Genomic DNA, 25,077 nt, shown 5'->3' on the forward strand with positions numbered 1-25,077 from the left:
GGATATAGCATCTGCTAAATGGCATACTATATTATTCATAGTAATAATGTTGTGAAAAGGAGATGTAGCTACTTACCGTCAAACTCAGCCTGTCCCACTCCGACGATGATGATGGACATGGGCAGTTTGGCCCCCTGAGGAGAAGAACGGGAAAACACCATTACGTATACACGCTCTGCTAAAAACCATTACATTACTGTAACCAGTACACAGTAACATAATCCATGTTCTGATGATCATTCAACACAACCAACAACTCTTAACATGACCAAATTCACAGCTCTGAACACAGGCACATCACAGCTCTGAACACAGGCACATCACAGCTCTGAACACAGGCACATCACAGCTCTAAATAAAGATGTGCAGAAGACATGGGCCATAGGTTTACTCGGTCTCTGCAGAGACCAATGGGTTTATCCCTCCATCTACAGTACATGCCCTACCACACGAATCCAAGAGGGCAGTCGTATTCATTCAAGCTCACTGTGAGATTCTCCTCATTATTGTTGACCCAGATGTGATCTCCATTATTTTCATTCTGTGCCAGCGATATGGTTACCCATCCAGTTATAGGTTACCACACCACACCACCAATGTTCTGGAGAGGAGAGCACTTCTGCCTGCTGAAGGGCCATTAACTATGAATGGGGCTCTATCTATCTACTGTTCCAAAGAGCTACAGACACGGAGTACAGAGAGAAACAGTAGGCTATAGTTACTGTGTGATCTGAAAACTTTCCCTCCAATGTGCTCCTATCCCTTTCTCTCTCTCTCTCTCTCTCTCTCTCTCTCTCTCTCTCTCTCTGTCTCTCTGTCTCTCTCTCTGTCTCTCTCTCTGTCTCTCTCTGTCTCTCTCTCTCTCTCTCTCTCTCTCTCTCTCTCTCTCTCTCTCTCTCTCTCTCTCTCTCTCTCTCTCTCCCTCCCTCTTTCTCAACAATGGTCCTCAGCTCAATAAAGGCAGGAGGAATTGTCTTGGGATCTTGCTAATTTGGTAGACGAAACACCGGTCTCCCCGTGAATCCTGAGCGGACGTTAAGGCTTCCGCTCCTATCTTTAATATCCAGTTTGTGTTCTGGGACGTTTAACACCCAATCATCTTCTTCCTCTGGGGTTTTTAGAACCCAAATCCAATGTTCCTGTTTCTCCCCCTGTCGTTGCTCTTATCTTCAAGAGACAGTGTGTGTGTGTTTACTCAGTAAATTTAAGTCTGGTCCAGACTGTAGTGATGAAACTCTCCTCATCCACTGACGAAACTGAACGCGTTCCCAGAGCAGAGAAGACAGTCTAAAGCCAGTGTTATCACTGATGTGGGTTTGACAAAAGTGTGAGCATTTTGAGAAAATGTTTGGTACTTTCATTTGTCAAAGAAGGCATAACATAATCTTCCAAATAGTTGAGCACAAAAGATAGCAAGATAGCAACAAAGACAAAACTGAAAGCAAAAAAAAGGGACCAAAGAAGCACTCCGACGTGTTGGGAGCATATATAGGATATAGGTACCTAGAACACCTCAGTTTCCTAAGGCAGTGATAAAACAGTGGTAAAGTGTTGATTAGATAGGAGTTGGGAGACTGAAGATGCTTGTGAGGTGGGAGTGGAGGGACAGGGGGGAGGGGCCGATTCTCTATCACCACGGCAACCCATCCCACCAATCACCCTCCCAGCCACTCCTAAGACACGCCCTCCGGATCAGGAACAGGAGCTGGTGGAAGTTGCTCCTAGACGCTGATCTTAGGTCCGTTTGGAGACCATTAACCCCAATGTTTAAGTTTAAGGTTGGGGTAGCTAATCTGAAATACTTGTTTATTATTTCTGCCTAAATGTTTATGTTGAGTATATTTCACAGGTCACGACTAACAGTATCAGGCGGCGAGAGCTGCTTCTGCTTCTGTCTTGTCCTCTCTGTTTTTAGCCCAAAACAGATAAATGAGTCCAAATTATCAGTGTTCAACAGAACTCATGTCACAGTCCCTGTCCTCCCACGCCACGCCACACACACACACACACACACACACACACACACACACACACACACAGTCACACACACACACATACACACACACACACACACACACACACACACACAGTCATCAGCGCATCAAACGTCGACCAAAAATAACCCGTCTTCCATGCCCCATTTATGCCATCCCCTCTCATCATGGTGATTGACAGCTGAGCTCCACAGCCATGAGAAAACATACAACACAGTGTCAATCTTCACTAGTTACCATGCCCTTACAAAAAGACAAACATGAAAAAATGACGTGAAAAAACCCGGAATTATTTATTTAATTTAAAATCTTCGGTCAGACACGTGGTTTTCAGACACGTGTGAAGTTTCACATGTACATTTTTCACATGTTCTTCCCTTGTGAAAAGAAGAATCCCGACTTTTATTTCTCCACACGTTTATTTTTTCACCACTTCCAGCTACATCTGGTCTCCCATCCAGAATACTTTTGGGTTTATGTTTTGCTTTAAATATCATTGATTTTGTTTGCAATACAAATAATTTTGCTTGATATTAATGGCCCAAAAGTAACTCACTCTCTAGAGGATTTCACCATAATAACACTATTACTCTATTAAAGGTGTTTAAAGCGACAATCCTTAATTGAAACATTAACAAAGTGTTTACCCGTCACAGTTTCAGTAAAAAGCTGAGGGATGGGGCTTGAGAAATGCAACCACTCTCAAATCCATAGACTGCGCTATGGATACAAGGACTGACCCTCCATGATATCAAAATTATAGTTTTAACCATGTTTTCAGGCTATATAGTTGTTTACATTTACTTTGTTTACAAACATTGGAGTAAAACAAGCTTATATTTTGGGGTTCTGATGGGGTATGACGGTTGAACTAATGAGGCATTTATATGTTATATTCTTCATAAATCATTGGGTACATATCATTAATTTATAAGTCCAAAAATGTATGTATACTGAACAAAAATATAAATGCAACATGCAACAATTCCAAAGATTTTACTGAGTTACAGTTGATAGAAGGAAATCAGTCAATTGAAATAAATTCATTAGGTCCTAATCTATGGATTTCACATGACTGGGAATACAGATATGCATCTGTTGGTCACAGACATCTTTAAAAAAAGGTAGGGGCGTGGATCAGAAAACCAGTCAGTATCTGGTGTGACCACCATTAGTCTCATGCAGCGCGACACATCTTCTTCGCATAGAGTTGATCAGGCTGTTGATTGTGGCCTGTGGAATGTTTTCCCACTCCTCTTCAGTGGCTGTGCGAAGTTGCTGGATATTGGCGGAAACTGGAACATGCTGTCGTACACGTTTATCCAGAGCATCCCAAACATGCTCAGTGAGTGACATGTCTGGTGAGTATGCAGGCCATGGAAGAACTGGGACATTTCCAGCTTCCAGGAATTGTGTACAGATCCTTGCGACATGGGGCCATGCATTATCATGCTGAAACATGAGGCGATGGCGATCGATAAAATGCAGTTGTGTTCATTGTCCGCTCATGAAACATGGGACCAACACTTTACATGTTGCGTTCATATTTTTGTTCAGTGTAGTGTCTAAAGATTGCCCCTTTAACAGGCAGTGATTTTCATACAGCAGAACTATGTTGCCATTTGAATGTGATCCATTAACCTGCCCTGAAAACATTTTATTCTGTCCACTGTTCCACGAATGTCCAGCAAAATCGTTCCCTTATCCCACATTTGGGCATTTTAGATGTGGTCATCCTAATTCCACTGGTGGAAACTGCAACATGGTAACACCATCTTTAAACATGTGAGGAGAATAACATTATTTCAACCCCACATGTGAATCTGCAATTCCACAGGTGAAAGTGAGATTTTCACATTTTGAGTTTTCTTACATATCCGATTTTCGCATGTGAAAGTTTTTAACATGTGAAACTGCAATTCATATGTGTGGTGAAAACATGTTATTCTCCTCAAATGTGAAAAGGTGGTGTTAACATGTGAACTCTAAATTTAATACGTGAAAATATTGTTTCACGTGTGAAATGTAAGTTTAACATATAATAACAGCTATTTGACATGTGAAACTGCACATTTGACATGTGCTTTTTTTTGTAAGGGTAACACCAAAGACCTGTATGTACTTCATAACAACCCAAACAGGTAAATTAAAGAGGTTTCTATCTCATAATATTCGAACATATCATAAGTATATTTATATCAACACGGTCTCATTAGAATATGTCAAAGTCATATGGAGAAGCCCTTTGCTCCACTGGAAACTAGCAGGAATACATGTTATATATCAATAAAAAGTATTGATTAATAAATGAAGGGGATTTAAACTTGTGATATTGTGTATTCAGGTCACGTTGAGTGATAGATCACCTGGCTGGGTGTCACGACTTCCTCCGGAGCTGCCTCCTCTACTTGTTCGGGCAGGCTTCGGCATTCGTCGTCACCGGCTTACTAACCACTGCCACTCCTCATCTCATCATTCCATTTGTTTTGTCTTGTTTATTACACACACCTGGTTCATATCCCCTCATCAGTACCGGTATAAGTGTTCCCTCTGCCCCCTTGTCTTTGTGTGTGATTGTTTATTGTGGAGGAGATTATAGCCCGTGGAGCTCGATTATATTGTGTATCTCTGGGTTATTCACCCGTGTGCCTTATTTTCCCCAGTGTGCCGTTTGTCCGCACTGGTGTGTATTACACATTGCTGCGTACCTCTGTTTATTGATTAAACCAGTTATTCTGTGATTTACTCTCCTGCATCTGACTCCGTCCAACATCACCCGCTACACTGGGGAACTTGGGTCCACTGGGCTGCAGGTTAACAATTTACATGTTTTACTGCTTTGTTAACCACAGACACACAGACACACACATGCACACGCACACCTCATTAAATATTTATGATGGTTTTACAGCTCTACTATCCTGGTCCAGCCAAATGTTTTATGGGAAGCCTCTGGGACAAAACCCAGCGCTGCTCAAATTAAAAACACCAAAGGACGTGTGTGTGTGTATGATGGGGGGGGGGGGGTTGGTGGACGGACAGAAAATGGCTTGGATTAATTAAACTACCACAATATACCAACAGAGGAGTAGAAACACTAGGTACAGTATAATTGAACAGTTTTTTTTTTACATTCAACTTTAATTTAATGGAGAAGCCTGTTTTTGTATCCTTTCTCTCCCCCCCCTCTCTCTCTCTCTCTCTCTCTCTCTCTCTCTCTCTCTCTCTCTCTCTCTCTCTCTCTCTCTCTCTCTCTCTCTCTCTCTCTCTCTCTCTCTCTCTCTCTCTCTCTCTCTCTCTCTCTCTCTCTCTCTCCCCTCTCTCTCTCTCTCTCCCTCTCTCTCTCTCTCTCTCTCTCTCCCCTCGCTCTCTCTCTCTCCCCCCCTCTCTCCCCTCGCTCTCTCCCCTCAAAGTGACTGAATAAAAGGATAAAATACTGTCTGTTGAATCTATCAATTAAAAACACTCAAACGGACAGTATTTTTAATTAAAGATAGGCAGGCAGGGGCGGTGTGTTCAATAGGGCGATATGGGCGACGCACTGCCAAACGGGAAAAGGAAGGGATTTTTTTTCTAATCAATTATATCACGGCAACAGTAGTTATCAGTGTTGTAATCTAGACGTCTGATCTGCCACAGTGCCACTAAATGTCCAATCAGGCTAAAGTCGTGCTTCAAATGGCCCCCCCCCCTTTTGGGGCGATTTCAGTCAGGTTGAAAATCGCCCAGAAGTCTGTCATAGACTCCCATGTAAAATCTATTTTTTTCAAATATCAGAGCTTTCAATACAATCTCTATGGGTTTCTGAGGGCTTGCACTTACGCGCTTTCGTCATACGTAACGTAACCATGAACGTAACTAAGAAAAGAGCGGGTAGCCTCATCAATCAATTCACTACTACTGTAAAAATGGCTAGGCTTCAGTGCAACTCGATTGTGTCTTTGAAAGAAGTTCCTTTTTGTCGGTGAACAAATGAAGATAAATTGGCAACGAAACAATTAGGACCTCCCAGACCAAATTTAATAATTCAACAGGTTTCTACTAAAGGGGGGAAGTCCTACACCCGAGGATTTTCCAAAAATTGGTACGAACGAAAAACCTGGCTAGCAGGCTGCGATGTAGCTAATGCAGTCTTCTGCTACCCCCTGCTTACTCTTTCACCCTGAAGGCGGCACGGCAGACAGCACCGCTTGGACAGCGACTGGTGTGTAACGGACATGCACCATCTTTCAGGAAAGATTAAGAAACATGAGCTGTCAAAGACCCACATGGATAGCTGTTTGAGATTGTCTGCTTTGGGGAGAGTGAACATTCCCACTCAACTGGATGAGGGATACAGGCTAGCTGTCCGCCGCCACAACGATGAGGTTAGTGTTGATAATCACAAGTTTACTGGAGAACTGAAACTGACAAGGCTGACAAGATAGGACCCTTTTGTCCATTGTTATTGGATAGGAACAGAACTTATAACCAGCTCCTGACCTAAATAGATCTTAGCACAACATTTTACTCAACATATCATATTCCATATTCACTATAACAAATATATTTACTACGACATTAGCAAGAACCGCCACATCCTCAGCCGGCTAATCCAGTGTGTGAAGTTTTGCGGAGTGTTTGAGTTAGCTTTGCGAGGCAAAGATGAAACTGAGGGCTCCACCAACCCTGGTAAGCCAACACTTTTGAGATCAGTCAATAAATGCTTCTGGTATTGACTTATATGCTGCCCCTGTCTTCATGTTGTTGCTGGACATATCTTTTTTAAAATGTGTGTAGGTCACCTAAATCATCAGAAAAATTGCCCCCCTGAGACTTTTTTCAGGAGCCGCCACTGTAGGCAGGCTACCATTGCGGTGGGACAATTGGGCGGTAGAGGTGAGGAGGAAACTGACAGTGTCACTGTCTTAATTAAAGGGAGGTATCTTGGCCCAAAGTGTCTCGGAGTAGAAGTACTGATCTCGTACACTGGTCCCCTTGTCCATGTAATCTTATTCATTAAAAACTGATCCTATCACCACTCCTAACCAGAGACTATAGAGGCACAGGCCTTCTTGTGTGGCACAGCAGGGCTTTAGGGAGTTAAATGGAAGTTGGTGGAAAAACAAGAAGTGATGTCATAGTAATTTAAGTCATCTGCCAATCATGTACTCTGAGATCACTGTAACAGAATGGAAGCATGGGACTGTCTGACTGATGTTTCTAGCTCATTCAGGGACCACGTGTGTGTAGTGTGTGTGTGTGTGTGTGTGTGTGTGTGTGTGTGTGTGTGTGTGTGTGTGTTTGTTTTAGAGCCTAAGAAGACATTCACGCCCACGCCTGAGTCTGTGACTCATCAATAACTTCCCTCACAAGTCTTCAATTATGTCCTGTGATGTCCCACTGAGAGAGAAAAGAGGCCACCCCAGGCTCTGACAGAGGAAGACATTAGGCCTAGTGCGTCAGGTTCATTTGGAGGGCTTCACTCTAGAACTGACCTCTGAGAACCACAGCGTGATACCCCAGCTAGCACACCACGTTCTGAGAACCACAGCCTGATATCCCAGCTAGCACACAACGTTCTGAGAACCACAGCCTGATATCCCAGCTAGCACACAACGTTCTGAGAACCGCAGGGTGATACCCCAGCTAGCACACAACGTTCTGAGAACCGCAGGGTGATACCCCAGCTAGCACACAACGTTCTGAGAACCACAGCCTGATACCCCAGCTAGCACACAACGTTCTGAGAACCACAGCCTGATACCCCAGCTAGCACACAACATTCTGAGAACCGCAGGGTGATACCTCAGCTAGCACACAACATTCTGAGAACCACAGCCTGATATCCCAGCTAGCACACAACGTTCTGAGAACCACAGCCTGATATCCCAGCTAGCACACAACGTTCTGAGAACCGCAGGGTGATACCCCAGCTAGCACACAACGTTCTGAGAACCACAGCCTGATACCCCAGCTAGCACACAACATTCTGAGAACCACAGGGTGATACCTCAGCTAGCACACAACGTTCTGAGAACCACAGCCTGATACTCCAGCTAGCACATAACGTTCTGGGAACCACAGGGTGATACCAAAGTGGCAATTTAATATGTGAATCGACTTTGAACCTTTTTCACCTTTATTTAACCAGGTAAGCCAGTTGAGAACAAGTTCTCATTTACAATACTTAAAGGCTGTCACTATAGTTACTGTAGTCATGACAACAACTATGGAGGACAGTTGGGGTGCTAACATGAAAGACATTGAAGTTACATGGCACCATCTAACCAATCGAATTAAGTATTGGACGGAATCAACCTGCAATGTCCAAACTCTAAGCAAACTGGTCCTGGGGCTCTGTTCACAAACACAAATAATAATAATAATATGCCATTTAGCAGACGCTTTTATCCAAAGCGACATACAGTCATACATTTTTTTTTGTGTATGGGTGGTCCCGGGGATCGAACCCACTACCTTGACGTTATAAGCGCCGTGCTCTACCAGCTGAGCTACAGAGGACCACAAACATACCCCACAGAGCCCCAGGACAGCAACAAAATTAGACCCAACCAAATCATGAGAAAATTAAAAGCTAATTACTTGACACATTGGAAAGAATTAACAAAAAAACAGAGCAAACTAGAATGCTATTTGGCCCTAAACAGAGAGTACACAGTGGCAGAATACCTGACCACTGTGACTGACCCAAAATTAAGGAAAGCTTTGACTATGTACAGACTCAGTGTCACGTCTCCTCCCGTTGCTCCCCTCCGGCGCTCTGATTCGCCGGTCTACTAAGCCACCGGTCTGAGCGCACCACCTCAGCAACACCGGAATGGAAACCCAATGCACCCTAATCACCTCCAGCGCACCTGCACCTCATCATCTCATCACCACCCCTATATAGCCCTGGACTGTTCAGTGTTGTGTTGTGTGTGATTGTTAGTGTCTTGTCGTGTACTCGCTCTTTGTTGTTCTCTTGCTCAGTGTTAAGTAAACCTTTACATTGTTGATTCCTGCGTCTGTGTCCTGCCTCTTCGTATCCTCAGTATTCGTCACACTCAGTGATCATAGCCTTGCTATTGAGAAAGGCTGCCGAAGGCAGACCTGGCTCTCAAGAGAAGACAGGCTATGTGCACACTGCCCACAAAAGAAAGTGGAAACTGAGCTGCACTTCCTAACCTCCTGCCAAATGAATGACCATATTAGAGACACATATTTCCCTCAGATTACACAGACCCACAAAGAATTTGAAAACAAACCCGATTTTGATAAACTCCCATATCTATTGGGTGAAATACCACAGTGTGCCATCACAGCAGCAATACTTGTGACCTGTTGCCACAAGAAAAGGGCAACCAGTTAAGAACAAACACCATTGTAAATACAACCCATATTTATGTTTATTTATTTTCCCATTTGTACTTTAACTATTTGCTAATTGTTACAGCACTGTATATAGACATAATATGACATTTGAAATGTCTTTATTCTTTTGAAACTTCTGAGTGTAATGTTTACTTTTAATTTTATTGTTTATTTCACTTTTGTTTACTATCTACTTCACTTGCTTTGGCAATGTTAACATACGTTTCCATTGCCAATAAAGACCTTAAATTGAAATTGAAATTGAATTGAGAGAGAGAGAGAGAGAGAGAGAGAGAGAGAGAGAGAGAGAGAGAGAGAGAGAGAGAGAGAGAGAGAGAGAGAGTGTGTGAGAGAGAGAGAGATAGAGAGAAGAGAGAGAGAGAGAGAGAGAGAGAGAGAGAGAGAGGTGATGCAAGAGAGAAAGAGAGATGAAAAGAGACAGAAAAAACATGAACCAAAGGAAAGAGAAGTGGGAAAGTGAAATAATTCATTGAGAGGGCATTGCTGTGCCTTGGAGCGTCGTTGTGTTGTCTGAGTGACAGGTTCCATCTGCTGTCCCAGCCCCGTTCTGAATGACATGGAATAGGCCTCCCTCCCTCCCTCCCTCCCTCCCTCCACCAGCTGTAGAGAAGTGGGTCAGTGTTCCTGAAAACACTCCCCGGAGGAGACACAACCCTCACACAACACACAGGCACATGCCCACGCACACACCATCCAGTCTGGCTCACTGAATTGAAGAGGACAGTCGAAGCATTTCTACTTCACACTCCTACTTCAGAGAAAACACTTAAATCAGCAATTATGATGTTACCCTAGATTAACCCTAACTCTAAAATAACCCTAACCTCAAATGAAGCCTAACCCCAAATTAGACTCCATCGCCACAAAGAGCAGGAGTGAAAGCAGTAGAAGAGGGGGGTAGTAGTGTCAGCAGAGGAATTGCAGGTCAGTCAGTGAGGTCATGCAAGATAGAGCAGCAGGCAAGATCTTAAAAGGAAGGTGTGACTGTTCGAACGGTTTGACTAACAGTCGCAAATTCCCTTTAAATCCAGTCTGCTGGAGGTCTGGCCGAGTCCAGGCAGATGAGAAGACTCTCTTCTCTCTCTTCACAGAGATTCATATTTGACTCTTTTCCCTGCCTCACTCTTTCTTCTTCCATCCTGTCCCACCATCTCTCTCTCTCTCTCTCTCTCTCTCTCTCTCTCTCTCTCTCTCTCTCTCTCTCTCTCTCTCTCTCTCTCTCTCTCTCTCTCTCTCTCTCTCTCTCTCTCTCTCTCTCTCTCTCTCTCTCTCTCTCTCTCTCTCTCTCTCTCTCTCTGTCTCTCTTCTCTGTCTCTCCTCTCTCAACTCACGTTGACGATGGCCTCCTTGGTCTGAGCCATGTCTGATATGACCCCATCTGTAATGATGAGGAGGACGAAGTACTGGGACCCGTCCTGAACCGCTGCAGCATACCTGTAGCAGGATAACACACACACACACACACACACACACACACACACACACACACACACACACACACACACACACACACACACACACACACACACACACACACACACACACACACACACAGTTTATGAGTAAAAAGCAAACATTCCCTGAACTAAACTGAAAATTGAAGGTCATTCTTTATCTTCTGTCGTCATTGTATTTCCTGTCAATCCTCTCCACTCCTCTCTCTCTTACCTTTCAATGTCTATTAAACAAGACTCTATTCAATGAAAATAGGATACCCTGATATCATTCTGCAGATTGATAACATTCATAATATTCATTATCATACCTCAAAGAAGACTGTGACCTCAACACTGCAGGATATGAAGCCGGACTATGCTGTGTGATTTACTGATTGACTGAATCTGTGTCATTGGTTCCCACTGGCTACAGTCCTTTTCACCCTTTCAGCCATTCACATGGTAATGGCTCAAGGACTGGTACTGAATGAGGCTGGGACTGGGACTGTGACTGACTGAGACTGGGACTGGGGCTGGGACTGAGACTGGGACTGGGACTGAGACTGACTGAGACTGGGACTGAGGCTGGGACTGGGACTGTGACTGACTGAGACTGGGACTGAGGCTGGGACTGGGACTGTGACTGACTGAGACTGGGACTGAGGCTGGGACTGGGACTGTGACTGACTGAGACTGGGACTGAGGCTGGGACTGGGACTGTGACTGACTGAGACTGGGACTGAGGCTGGGACTGGGACTGTGACTGACTGAGGCTGGGACTGGACTGTGACTGACTGAGGCTGACTGGGACTGGGACTGGGACTGGGACTGGACTGGGACTGGGACTGGGACTGGGGACTGGGACTGGGACTGAGGCTGAGGCTGAGGCTGGGACTGAGACTGACTGAGGCTGGGACTGTGACTGACTGGGACTGGGACTTACTGAGACTGAGGCTGGGACTGAGACTGACTGAGGCTGGGACTGAGGCTGGGACTGGGACTGGGACTGAGACTGGGACTGGGACTGGAACTGGGACTGGGACTGGGACTGGGACTGGGACTGGGACTGAGACTGAGGCTGGGACTGAGACTGACTGAGGCTGGGACTGTGACTGACTGGGACTGGGACTGGGACTGACTGAGACTGAGGCTGGGACTGTGACTGACTGTGACTGGGACTGAGACTGACTGGGACTGGGACTGGACTGACTGAGACTGAGGCTGGGACTGAGACTGACTGAGGCTGGGACTGTGACTGACTGGGACTGGGACTGGGACTGACTGAGACTGGGACTGAGGCTGGGACTGGGACTGGGACTGACTGAGACTGGGACTGGGACTGGGACTGAGACTGGGACTGAGGCTGGGACTGGGACTGGGACTGGGACTGACTGAGACTGGGACTGAGGCTGGGACTGGGACTGGGACTGGGACTGGGACTGACTGAGACTGGGACTGAGGCTGGGACTGAGACTGAGGCTGGACTGAGACTGACTGAGGCTGGGACTGTGACTGACTGTGACTGGGACTGGGATTGACTGAGACTGAGACTGGGACTGTGACTGACTGTGACTGGGACTGAGACTGACTGGGACTGGGACTGGGACTGGGACTGAGGCTGGGACTGGGACTGTGACTGACTGAGACTGGGACTGGGACTGGGACTGGGACTGACTGAGACTGGGACTGAGGCTGGGACTGGGACTGGGACTGGGACTGACTGAGACTGGGACTGTGACTGACTGAGGCTGGGACTGTGACTGACTGGGACTGGGACTGGACTGACTGAGACTGGGACTGAGGCTGGGCTGGGACTGGGACTGACTGAGACTGGGACTGGGACTGGGACTGGGACTGAGACTGACTGAGGCTGGGACTGTGACTGACTGGGACTGGGACTGACTGAGACTGTGACTGTGACTGTGACTGACTGGGACTGTGACTGTGACTGGGACTGGGACTGTGAATAGGAGTGGGACTATGACTGACTGTGACTGTGACTGGAGGAGTGGGACTGGAGGAAGACTAACTGTGACTAGAGGACTGTGACTAGAGGACTGTGACTGGGATTGGAGGACTGGGACTGGGACTGGAGGAGTGTGACTGGGACTGGAGGACTGTGACTGGAGGACTGTGACTGTGACTGGAGGACTGTGACTAGAGGACTGTGACTGGAGGACTGTGACTGGAGGACTGTGACTGTGACTGGAGGACCATGATTGGAGGACTGTGACTGTGACTAGAGGACTGGGACTGGAGGACTGGGACTGGACTGTGACTGTGACTGGAGGACTGTGACTAGAGGACTGTAACTGGGACTGGGACTGGAGGACTGTGACCCTGTTCCGGGGCTGAGTCACTGGCTTACTAGTGCTCTTCCATGCTATCCGTAGGAGGGGTGCGTCACGTCGTGCCAGGCTTTTTTGCGCTGTACTCGACTTGAGGGGTTGATTCACTGATGTGATCTTCCTGTCCGGTCTTGAGCCCCCTTGGGCTCGTGCAGTGGAGGAGATCTTCGTAGGCTATACTCAGCCTTGTCTCAGGGTAGTAGGTTGGTGGTCTGTTGATATCCCTCTGGTGGTGTGGGGCTGTGCTTTGGCAAAGCCTGGTTGGCCCTGTCCGGGAGTATCTTTGGATGGTACCACAGTGTCCCCCGAACCCCCTGTCTCATCCTCCAGTATCTATGCTGCAATAGTCTATGTGCTGGGGGGCTAGGGTCAGTCTGTTATATCTGGTGTAATTATCCTGTCTTATCTGGTGTTCTGTGTGAATTTAAGTATGCTCCCTCTAATTCTCTCTCTCTCCCTCTCTCCCTCCCCTCCTGGAGGACCTGAGCCCTAGGATCATGCCTCAGGACTACCTGGCCTGATGTCACCTTGCTGTCCCCAGTCCACCTGGTCGTGCTGCTGCTCCAGTTTCAACTGTTCTGCCTGCGGCTATGGAACCCTGACCTGTTAACCGGACGTGCTACCTTGTCCTGGACCTGCTGTTTTCGACTCTCTCTCTCTCTCTCTCTCTCTCTCTCTCTCTCTCTCTCTCTATCCCTCTATCTCTCTATCTCTCTCTCTCGCTCTCTCGCTCTCTCACTCTCTCACTCTCTCTCTCACTCTCTCTCTCTCTCTCTCTCTGTCTCTCTCTCTCTCTCTCTCTCTCTCTCTCTCTCTCTCTCTCTCTCTCTCTCTCTCTCTCTCTCTCTCTGTCTCTCTCTCTCTCTCTCTCTCTCTCTCTTCTCTCTCTCTCTCTCTCTCTCTCTCTCTCTCTCTCTCTATCTCTCTTGCTCTCTCACTCTCTCTACTGCAACTGCTGTCTCAACCTCTGAATGCTCGGCTATGAAAAGCCAACTGACATTTACTCCTGAGGTACTGACCTGTTGTACCCTCTACATTTACATTTACATTTACGTCATTTAGCAGACGCTCTTATCCAGAGCGACTTACAAATAGGTGCATTCACCTTATAGCCAGTGGGATAACCACTTTACAATGTTTATTATTATTAAAAAAAAAATTTTTTGGGGGGGGGGGGGGGGGGGTTGGAGTAAAGGGGGGAGGGGTAGAATGATTACTTTATCCTATCCCAGGTATTCCTTAAAGAGGTGGGGTTTCAAATGTCTCCGGAAGGTGGTGAGTGACTCTGCTGTCCTGGCGTCGTGAGGGAGCTTGTTCCACCATTGGGGTGCCAGAGCAGCGAACAGTTTTGACTGGGCTGAGCGGGAACTATGCTTCCGCAGAGGTAGGGGAGCCAGCAGGCCAGAGGTGGATGAACGCAGTGCCCTCGTTTGGGTGTAGGGACTGATCAGAGCCTGAAGGTACGGAGGTGCCGTTCCCCTCACAGCTCCGTAGGCAAGCACCATGGTCTTGTAGCAGATGCGAGCTTCAACTGGAAGCCAGTGGAGTGTGCGGAGGAGCGGGGTGACGTGAGAGAACTTGGGAAGGTTGAACACCAGACGGGCTGCGGCATTCTGGATGAGTTGTAGGGGTTTAATGGCACAGGCAGGGAGCCCAGCCAACAGCGAGTTGCAGTAATCCAGACGGGAGATGACAAGTGCCTGGATTAGGACCTGTGCCGCTTCCTGTGTAAGGCAGGGTCGTACTCTCCGAATGTTGTAGAGCATGAACCTACAGGATCAGTGCTTATACTGAAACCCAGCCTAAAAGCAAGCAATGCAGATGTAGAAGCATGGTGGCATCTCCCGTCTGGATTACTGCAACTCGCTACAATCACTGTGATTATTATTTGACCCTGCTGGTCATCTATGAAAGTTTGAACATCTTGAAGAACAATCTGGCCTTAATGGCCATGTACTCTTATAATCTCCAACCGGCACAGCCAGAAAAGGGGACTTGCCACCCCTCAGAGCCTGCTTCCTCTCTAGGTTTCTTCCTAGGTTCCTGCCTTTCTAGGGAGTTTTTCCTAGCCACCATGCTTCTACATCTGCATTGCTTGCTTTTAGGCTGGGTTTCTGTATAAGCACTTTGTGACATCTGCTGATGTAAAAAAGGCTTTATAAATACATTTGATTGATTGATTGACTGACTGTGACTGGAGGACTGTGTCTGGGACTGTGACTGTGACTGTGACTGGAGGAGTGTGACTGTGACTGTAGGAGTGTGACTGGGACCGGAGGAGTGTGACTGTGACGTGACTGTGACTGGAGGAGTGTGACTGTGACTGTGACCGTGACTGTGACTGTAGGAGTGTGACTGTGACTGTGACGTGACTGTGACTGGAGGAGTGTGACGGGGACTGGGACAGGGACCGTGACTGTGACTGGAGGAGTGTGACTGTGACTGTGACCGTGACTGTGACTGGAGGAGTGTGACTGTGACCGTGACTGTGACTGGAGGAGTGTGACTGTGACTGTGACCGTGACTGTGACTGGAGGAGTGTGACGGGGACTGGGACAGGGACCGTGACTGTGACTGGAGGAGTGTGACTGTGACTGTGACCGTGACTGTGACTGGAGGAGTGTGACTGTGACCGTGACTGTGACTGGAGGAGTGTGACTGTGACTGTGACCGTGACTGTGACTGGAGGAGTGTGACTGTGACTGTGACCGTGACGGTGACTGGAGGAGTGTGACTGTGACTGTGACCGTGACTGTGACTGGAGGAGTGTGACTGTGACTGTGACTGTGACTGGAGGAGTGTGACGGGGACTGGCACAGGGACTGTGACTGTGACTGGAGGGTCATACTGTATATTCAGAACTGTTTTAACTCAATGGTCTCCTCTCTGTTTTAAAAGTTATCATGCATGCTTTCCCCGTTCTGTGTGTGTGTGTTTGTGTGTGCATACCTTGTCATCCCTCCCTCATTGCTAACCATCCCTCACGTACCTAACCCCACCTAACATGTGTGTGCGTGACGTTACCTGGCCACATGGTTGACTACAGGGGCGAAGTTGGTTGGGCCGTAGAGCTGAACAGTCTTCAGACTCTGGTGGTAGGCTTCCAGGATGCCGTCTATACCATTACAGTAAGGGTTGTCTATGTTACCGTTCTGGAGAGGAGAAACAATCAACAGGTTTACAACAATGTGATATAGTTGATTTATAACAGGGATGGGGATGGGGCCGCAGTGGCTCGTGGGTCTTCGTACCCACATCTATACCCACACATGCAGTCAGAGCCAGCCATAGACTTTTGGGGGCCCTAAGTGACATTTTAGCGGCCCCCCTCTTGACAGCGGAGAGAACAAAATTACGTTTTAGAGTGAATTTCTTGCAAATCTACACATTTTGCCATGGGGTGTAGAGAAAATGTTGCAGTTTTAAAGCAACTTTGCTGCAATTCTACACATTTTGCCATGGGGCGAAGAGAAGATTTAGCAATTTTATAACACATTTCCTGCAATTCTACCAGTGGCGGTCGGTGCCGTTTAAGATGAAGGAGGACTATACATTTTATTATGAGCATGGTCTTATTTCTTTTACAGCACATTGGATAACTCCCATTCATATTCCATTCACCCAGCTCAACGTAACATCATTAGGTTTAGGCTACTACATGATACTCAAGTTTTCCCTATACCCATCCTGAGGTTGCTACAACTTAGCCTATGAATGAACGTTTACAACGTAGCTACACAGGTCAAGATACATTTTAGTTATCAAGGTGACAGACATTGACACATTTAATACCGCCTTGCACAATCTTGCCTGCATCTAGCTGATAGTGGGTGTAATCATTAGTCCAACAAGTTGCAAATGAGAGTTTCTATTGGACAAATTCAGATATGTTTATCCCCGTTTTGTTCCATTTGCTTCCGTTTAAGAAACGTTTTTTCAACAGAATCACACGCAAACACAGTTCACTTTCCATAGCAGCCACATACAAACAGCATGATCCCTTTGATCGTTGGATAATTCCTTCTCGCATCTATGTGCTCTCCTCCTCTCACCTTTTCCCTTCGCTTGTGGACTTCAGTGCACAGCACATCAGCTGTCTGTGACCAGGCTAAAAAACTTTTACAAGCCGAGCCTTCAGATTATAAATGCTAACCGTGACACACAGCCTACATCGTTGTCACCATATTAGCTAACGTCAAGTCAACATAGCTACTAGAACTAACGCGTTAGTAAACCCGCTACAATCATGCAGTATAGTGTACAGTCAGCAAGCAGTTTAGCAGTTACACCGGCAGCCCCTAGTGGCAATAAATTAATAAAACCTAAAGCTTACCTTGACTTGGAAGAGTTCCAGTGTTGGATAGCCATAGCCAGCTAGCTAACATAGCATCCCTCTCTGTTTGAGCTGGGTGTTTGAGTAAGGCTAAACTAACTAGCTGCATTGGCTAGCTACACTGAACAAAAATATAAATGCAACATGTAAAGTGCTAATCCCATGTTTCTTGAGCTGAAATATAAGATCCCAGAAATGTTCCATATACACAAAAAACGTATTTCTCTGTTTACATCCCTGTTGTTGAGCATTTCTCCTTTGCCAAGATAATCCATCCACCTGACAGGTGTTGCATATCAAGAAGCTGATTAAACAGCATGATCATTACATAGGTGCACCTTGTGCTGGGAACAATAAAAGGCCACTCTAAAATGTGCAGTTTTGTCACACAATACAATGCCACAGATGTCTCAAGTTTTGAGGGAGCGTGCAATTGGCAAGCTGACTGCAGGAATATGCACCAAAGCTGTTGCCAGAGAATTTAATGTTAAATTCTCTACCATAAGCCACCTCCAACGTCGTTTTAGAGAATTTAGCAGTACGTCTAACTGACCTCACAACCACAGGCCACATGTATGGTGTCATGTGGGCGAGCGGTTTGCTGATGTCAACGTTGTGAACAGAGTGCCCCATGGTGGCGGTGGGGTTATGGTATGGGCAGACATACGTTATGAATAATGAACACAATTGCATTTTATCGATGGCAATTTAAATGCACAGAAATACCGTGACAAGATCCTGAGGCCCATTGTGAGGCCCATTTCTTTTAAGGTGTCCGTGACCAAAATATGCATATCTGTATTCCCAGTCATGTGAAAACCATAGGAACTAATGAATTTATTTCAAATGACTGGTTTCCTCATATGAACTGTAACTAAGTAGTAAGATGGGGAGCCCCCTGTAGCTCAGTTGGTAGAGCATGGCACTTGCAACGCCAGGGTTTGATTCCCACGGGGGACCAGTAAGAAAAAAGAATGAAAAATGTATGAAAATGTATGCACTCACCACTGTAAGTCGCTCTGGATAAGAGTGTCTGCTAAATGACTAAAATGTAAATGAGAAGTATGTCTATTATAAAGCGCTGCTCTGCCTTCTGAACAACACTATCAACAAGGCAGATCCTGGTTTTGTCACACCTGGACTACTGTTCAGTCGTGTAGTCAGGTACCACAAAGAGGAACTTGGGAAAATTACAATTGGCTCAGAACAGGGCAGCACGGCTGGCCCTTAAATGTACACGGGGAGCTAACATTAATATCATTGCTCAAAGTGGAGGAGAGATTGACTTCATCACTACTTGTTTTTGCCTCCAGTTTCAACTCTTCTGCCTGCGGCTATGGAACCCTGACCTGTTAACCGGACGTGCTACCTTGTCCCAGACCTGCTGTTTTCAACTCTCTCTCTCTCCCGCACCTGCTATTTCAACCTCTAAATGCCCGGCTATGAAAAGCCAAGTGACATTTACTCTTGATGTACTGGCCTGTTGCAACCTCTACAACCACTGGGATTATTATTTGACCCTGCTGGTCATCTATGAACGTTTGAACATCTTTGAGAAAAATCTGTCCTTAATGGCAGTGTACTGTTATCTCCACCCGGCACTCCCCTCAGAGCCTGGTTCCTCTCTAGGTTTCTTCATAGGTTTCTGCCTTTCTATGGAGTTTTTTCTTAGCCACCGTGCTTCTACATCTGCAATGCTGCTGTTTGGGGTTTTAGGCTGGGTTTCTGTATAACACTTTGTGTCATCTGCTGATGTAAAAAGGGCTTTATAAATACATTTGATTGATTGATTGATTGATTGATGCTGCAAGAGCTCTGATAGGTTGAAGGATGTTTTCCGGAAATTGTCATAATTACTGTGTAAGTCTATGGAAGGAGGTGAGAACCACGAGCCTCCTAGGTTTTGTATTGAAGTCAATGTACTCAGAGGAGGATGGAAATTAGCTGTCATCCGACTACACAATGGTGCTACCCTACATAGGGATGTTGAGGCTACTGTAGACCTTCATTGTAATACAGTGTGTTATAATCAATTATTTGGTGAAATGTCTAAAAAGGATAACTTTTTTAATCTTTCACTATAAAAAAAAAAAAAGACATACACTAAGGAGGATGGTCCTCCCCTTCCTCCTCTGAGGAGCCTCCAATGAATTCTACACATTTTGCTATTGGGTGGAGAGAAATGTTTGCAGTTTTTAATATGATATATGAGTGAGAGTGAAGGTAATTTGGGAATTCGACCATGATTACTACAAGTTTAGATAGTTGGCCTCTAGACTAACTTACCAATCTAAAACATTTTACCTGACATGGGCTATTTGGGTGACTGTCAGTGACTGACATATCAAGAGAAAAACTGCTGATGCACAACCACATTTCGAAATGGCACCTTGTGTATTTTACTATTTTAACTCTTAACAGGAAGTTGAGACCCTGACTGAGTTCCAAAAATGTAATAATAATAAAGCTGCCTGATCCCTGATCCCTGATCCACACCATTACAGTAGACATTCTCTATGTTGTTGTTCTAGAGAGGAGAAACAATCAACATGGTCAAATCTCTTGTATTTAATAAATCAATATCTTATTCCTGGAGTGGACATCATTAGCTGAATGTGGTAAGTAAAGTAAAGTAAAGTCCAGTCCAGTCAAGTCTAGTCCAGTTCAGTTCAGTCTAGTCCAGTCCAGTCCAGTTAAGTCCAGTACAGTGCCAGGTGACCAGAAAGAGCTCTGTGTTTGACTCACCAGAGGGAACTCGTGTGAGACCTGTCCATCAGGGGGCAGTTTGGCTCCAAACCCCAGAGCAGGGAACATCTTATCACTGTCGTAGTCCTGGATGATCTCCCCTACAGCCTTCAGGGCCATAGCATAGGCATTCATCTGATACGGGTTCATGTAGTGTAGAGAGGTGGACTGGGACGGGTTACCTAGGGAGGGCGCAAAGGGCAGAGGTCAATATATTACCACTTTGTCCATTGGTGAGGAAGGGGTCTGGAATTTTGATTAAACTAACCTTAACTTCATGTCCACATCCCAGTTAAACCCTAACCCTGACCCTGACCTTAACCATAATACAGGTCAAAATAACAACGATTCAGAACTCTTCTTCTCTTCAACCCCTCAGAGATAAACTACTGCATGCTCTCATCAACCCCGTCACACAATGGAATGGTAGGAAACAGAGATACACTGCTAGAGGCTCTAAGGATAAATTAACTACAATAAGTGGAGTGATTAGAATTAAGTGTGGCCTTTTAGCCTGTGGGAAGTCCTGATGTCAAGAGGAGGGTTTATTCCACCATCTTGGTTCCTTGTGCCAAATGGAACCCTATTCCCTTTATAGTGAACTACTTTTGACCAGAGCCCATAGGGGAATGGGGTGCCATTTGGGCTCTGACACAGTGCCATTTGGGGGCACAGCATGGTGGTATTGACCATGGGCCAGAAAGAAACTCTCACAGGTTTTGAGTCTCTCTCTCTCTCTCTCTCTCTCTCTCTCTCTCTCTCTCTCTCTCTCTCTCTCTCTCTCTCTCTCTCTCTCTCTCTCTCTCTCTCTCTGGAAGAGCATCACCATTCATTCTGGCCCTCACACGTACACTGTCTTTATATTCACTTACCATTAGACGCAGTGAAATCGATGGCCACAGTGAAATTGATTTGGGTCCTGAAATGGGGATGGAGAAGAGAGAGTGAATGTTACAACAACAAGTCAAACTCCATTACACAACTACACATTGACTGTGTACCGGTACCCCCTGTATATAGCCTCCTGCACATTGACTGTGTACCGGTACCCCCTGTATATAGCCTCCTGCACATTGACTCTGTACCGGTACCCCCTGTATATAGCCTCCCTACTGTAATTATTTGTTATTTTTATTTCTTAAAACTGCATTGTTGGTTAAGGGCTTGTAAATAAGCATTTCACTGTAAGGTCTACACCTGTTGTATTCCACGCATGTGGCAAATACAATTTGATTTGATTAAGATACACATTAAGATACACACAGAACACTCAAGATCTTCTCAAGACACACACACACACACATACACACACACACATACACACACACATAGACACAGACACAAGCACGCACACACACAAATACACACACACAAACGTATGCACACACACAAATACACACACACACACACACACACAGACACACATAGACAAACACACAAGCACGTACACACACAAATAGACTCACACACACACACACACACACACACACACACACACACACACACACACACACACACACACACACACAAAGCCAGAGTGACAGGCCTTTTCAGATCAGTAATAATGCCGATACATTACCATACATAATGTGCATAATATAATATAATACATTATATTGTAGTCACAATTAAATTAATGTGGTGAAGGGGGAGAGTGGTGAGAGGTGAGGGAAGCGAGGGGGGCGAGGCGAAGGGGGAGAGGGGGGAGAGGCTCGGGGGGCGAAACGAGGGGGTCCAGGGTTGAGAGACACCCTCATATTGAGCTGGATAACAAGCAATTAGACTGCTGGAGTACATAAGAGAAAAATAATCCTAATCCAATTAGACTGCTGGAGCATTTAAGAGAAAAATAATCCTAATCCAATTAGACTGCTGGAGCATTTAAGAGTAACAGAATCCTAATCCAATTAGACTGCTGGAGCATTTAAGAGAAAAATTATCCTAATCCAATTAGACTGCTGGAGCATTTAAGAGAAAAATAATCATAATCCAATTAGACTGCTGGAGCATTTAAGAGAAAAATAATCATAATCCAATTAGACTGCTGGAGCACTTAAGAGAAAAATAATCCTAATCCAATTAGACTGCTGGAGCACTTAAAAGTAACAGAATCCTAATCCAATTAGACTGCTGGAGCATTTAAGAGAAACATAATCATAATCCAATTAGACTGCTGGAGCATTTAAGAGAAAAATCATAATAATCCAATTAGACTGCTGGAGCACTTAAGAGTAACAGAATCCTAATCCAATTAGACTGCTGGAGCACTTAAGAGTAACAGAATCCTAATCCAATTAGACTGCTGGAGCACTTAAGAGTAACAGAATCCTAATCCAATTAGACTGCTGGAGCACTTAAGATAAACAGAATCATAATCCAATTTGGCGGACTGATGAAATGCTCTTTAGCAGTGCTGCTAATTCATGAGAGAGAGATTGAACGCCAGAAAGAATAAAAAAAAACAAGAGACACAACTCTCAATGAAAGTTAAATATATACATTAACCTTTCGGTGTGGAGAGAGGGATGGAGGGATGGAGGGATGGAGGGAGGAGGGAGAGAGGGATGGAGGGATAGAGGGAGAGAGGGATGGAGGGATGGAGGATGGAGGAAGGAGGGAGAGAGGGAAGGAGGGATAGAGGGAGAGAGGGATGGAGGGATGGAGGGATGGAGGGATGGAGGGAGAGAGGGATGGAGGGATGGAGGGATGGAGGAAGGAGGGAGAGAGGGATGGAAGGATAGAGGGAGAGAGGGATGGAGGAAGGAGAGAGGGATAGAGGAAGGAGGGAGAGAGGGAAGGAGGGATAGAGGGAGAGAGGGATGGAGGGATGGAGGGATGGAGGGATGGAGGGATAGAGGGATGGAGGGATGGAGGGATGGAGGGATGGGGGATGGAGGGATAGAGGCTGGAGGGATAGAGGGATGGAGGGATAGAGGGATGGAGGGATGGGGGGGATGGAGGGAGGGATGGAGGGATGGAGGGATGGGGGATGGAGGGATAGAGGGATGGAGGGATGGGGGATGGAGGGATGGAGGGATAGAGGGATGGAGAGATAGAGGGATGGAGGGATGGAGGGATGGAGGGATGGAGGGTTGGAGGGATGGGGGGATGGAGGGATAGAGGGATGGAGGGGTGGAGGGATGGGGGGATGGAGGGATGGAGGGATGGAGGGATGGAGGGATGGAGGGATAGAGGGATGGAGGGATGGAGGGATGGAGGTAGGAGGGAGAGAGGGATGGAGGGATGGAGGAAGGAGGGAGAGAGGGATGGAGAGATGGAGGGATGGAGGGATGGAGGGATGGAGGGATGGAGGAAGGAGGGAGAGAGGGATGGAGGGATGGAGGGATGGAGGAAGGAGGGAGAGAGGGATGGAGGGATGGAGGAAGGAGGGAGAGAGGGATGGAGGGATGGAGGAAGGAGGGAGAGAGGGATGTAGGGATAGAGGGATGGAGGGATGGAGGGATAGAGGGATGGAGGGATGGAGGGATGGGGGGATGGAGGAGGGATGGAGGGATGGAGGGATGGAGGGATGGAGGGATAGAGGGATGGAGGGATGGGGGATGGAGGGATGGAGGGATAGAGGGATGGAGGGATAGAGGGATGGAGGGATGGAGGGATGGAGGGATGGAGGGATAGAGGGATGGAGGGATGGGGGGATGGAGGGATGGAGGGATAGAGGGATGGAGGGATGGAGGGATGGGATGGGGGGATGGAGGGATAGAGGGATGGAGGGATGGAGGGATGGAGGAAGGAGGGAAAGAGGGATGGAGGGATGGAGGAAGGAGGGAGAGAGGGATGGAGGGATGGAGGAAGGAGGGAGAGAGGTATGGAGAGATGGAGGGATGGAGGGATGGAGGAAGGAGGGAGAGAGGGATGGAGGGATGGAGGAAGGAGGGAGAGAGGGATGGAGGGATGGAGGAAGGAGGGAGAGAGGGATGGAGGGATGGAGGGATGGGAGGGATGGAGGGATGGAGGGAGATAAGACGTGACGTCAAAGCTCCATGACCCTGGAATTAATAGTAAGTTCCTTTATTAACTAATTATGAACTCTTTCTCTCTCTCTCTCTCTCTCTCTCTCTCTCCCGCTCTCTCTCTCTCTTTCTGCTCTCCCCTCTCTCCTCCCCCCCCCCCTCTCCCCCCCCCTCCTCTCTCTCTCTCTCTCTCTCTCTCTCTCTCTCTCTCTCTCTCTCTCTCTCTCCTTCCTTCCTTCCTCCCTCCCTTCCTTCCTTCCTCCCTCCCTCCCTCCCTCCCTCCCTCCCTCCCTCCCTCCCTCCCTCCCTCCCTCCCTCCCTCCCTCCCTCCCTCCCTCTCTCTCTCTCTCCCCCTCTCTCTCCCCCCCCCCTCCCTCCCTCTCTCTCTCTCTGTGTGTGTGATGTGACCTAAGGGAAAGCTACAGCTTCTCTAATATAAATGTTAAACCTCCTCTTCACCAATCACATCCATCATTTCAGGAATTGGGGTGGATAGGGGTGGATAACTGCACTCTCTGTAAGAGTGTGTGTGTGTGTGTGTGTGTGTGTGTGTGTGTGTGTGTGTGTGTGTGTGTGTGTGTGTGTGTGTGTGTGTGTGTGTGTGTGTGTGTGTGTGTGTGTGTGTGTGTGTGTGTGTGTGTGTGTGTGTGTGTGTGTGTGTGTGTGTGTGTGTGTGTGTGTGTGTGGGCGTACGTACGTGCATGTAAATGTCAGTGTGTGTAATCACTATGAGAGAAAGCATGTGAGCTGTCTCAGTCTCTTGTCATTACAGAGACTCCATAAGCAGCTCTGACACTGGGGCTGACAGAGACTCCATAAGCAGCTCTGACACTGGGGCTGACAGAGACTCCATAAGCAGCTCTGACACTGGGGCTG

The 25,077-nt window shown here is 46.7% G+C and overlaps 1 protein-coding gene across 1 annotated transcript in view; it reads right to left on the bottom strand.

Annotated features, from left to right (window-relative positions):
* Positions 1-25,077, bottom strand: part of LOC311138728 (copine-8-like) — a gene marked incomplete at its 3' end in the record, with an annotated part of 39,144 nt that overhangs the window by 7,278 nt on the left and 6,789 nt on the right. Inside the window, exons 2-6 of the mRNA XM_084173527.1 lie at positions 21,103-21,149; positions 20,231-20,412; positions 16,177-16,304; positions 10,700-10,802; positions 77-134 (exon numbers count right to left, since the gene is read on the bottom strand). Coding sequence (XP_084029653.1) covers positions 77-134; positions 10,700-10,802; positions 16,177-16,304; positions 20,231-20,380 — 439 coding nt within the window. The 5' untranslated portion in view covers positions 20,381-20,412; positions 21,103-21,149. The remainder of the gene's footprint in view (positions 1-76; positions 135-10,699; positions 10,803-16,176; positions 16,305-20,230; positions 20,413-21,102; positions 21,150-25,077) is intronic.

This window comes from Coregonus lavaretus (assembly GCF_964263955.1).
Source record: "Coregonus lavaretus genome assembly, chromosome: 12".
NCBI classification, from domain to species: domain Eukaryota; kingdom Metazoa; phylum Chordata; class Actinopteri; order Salmoniformes; family Salmonidae; genus Coregonus; species Coregonus lavaretus.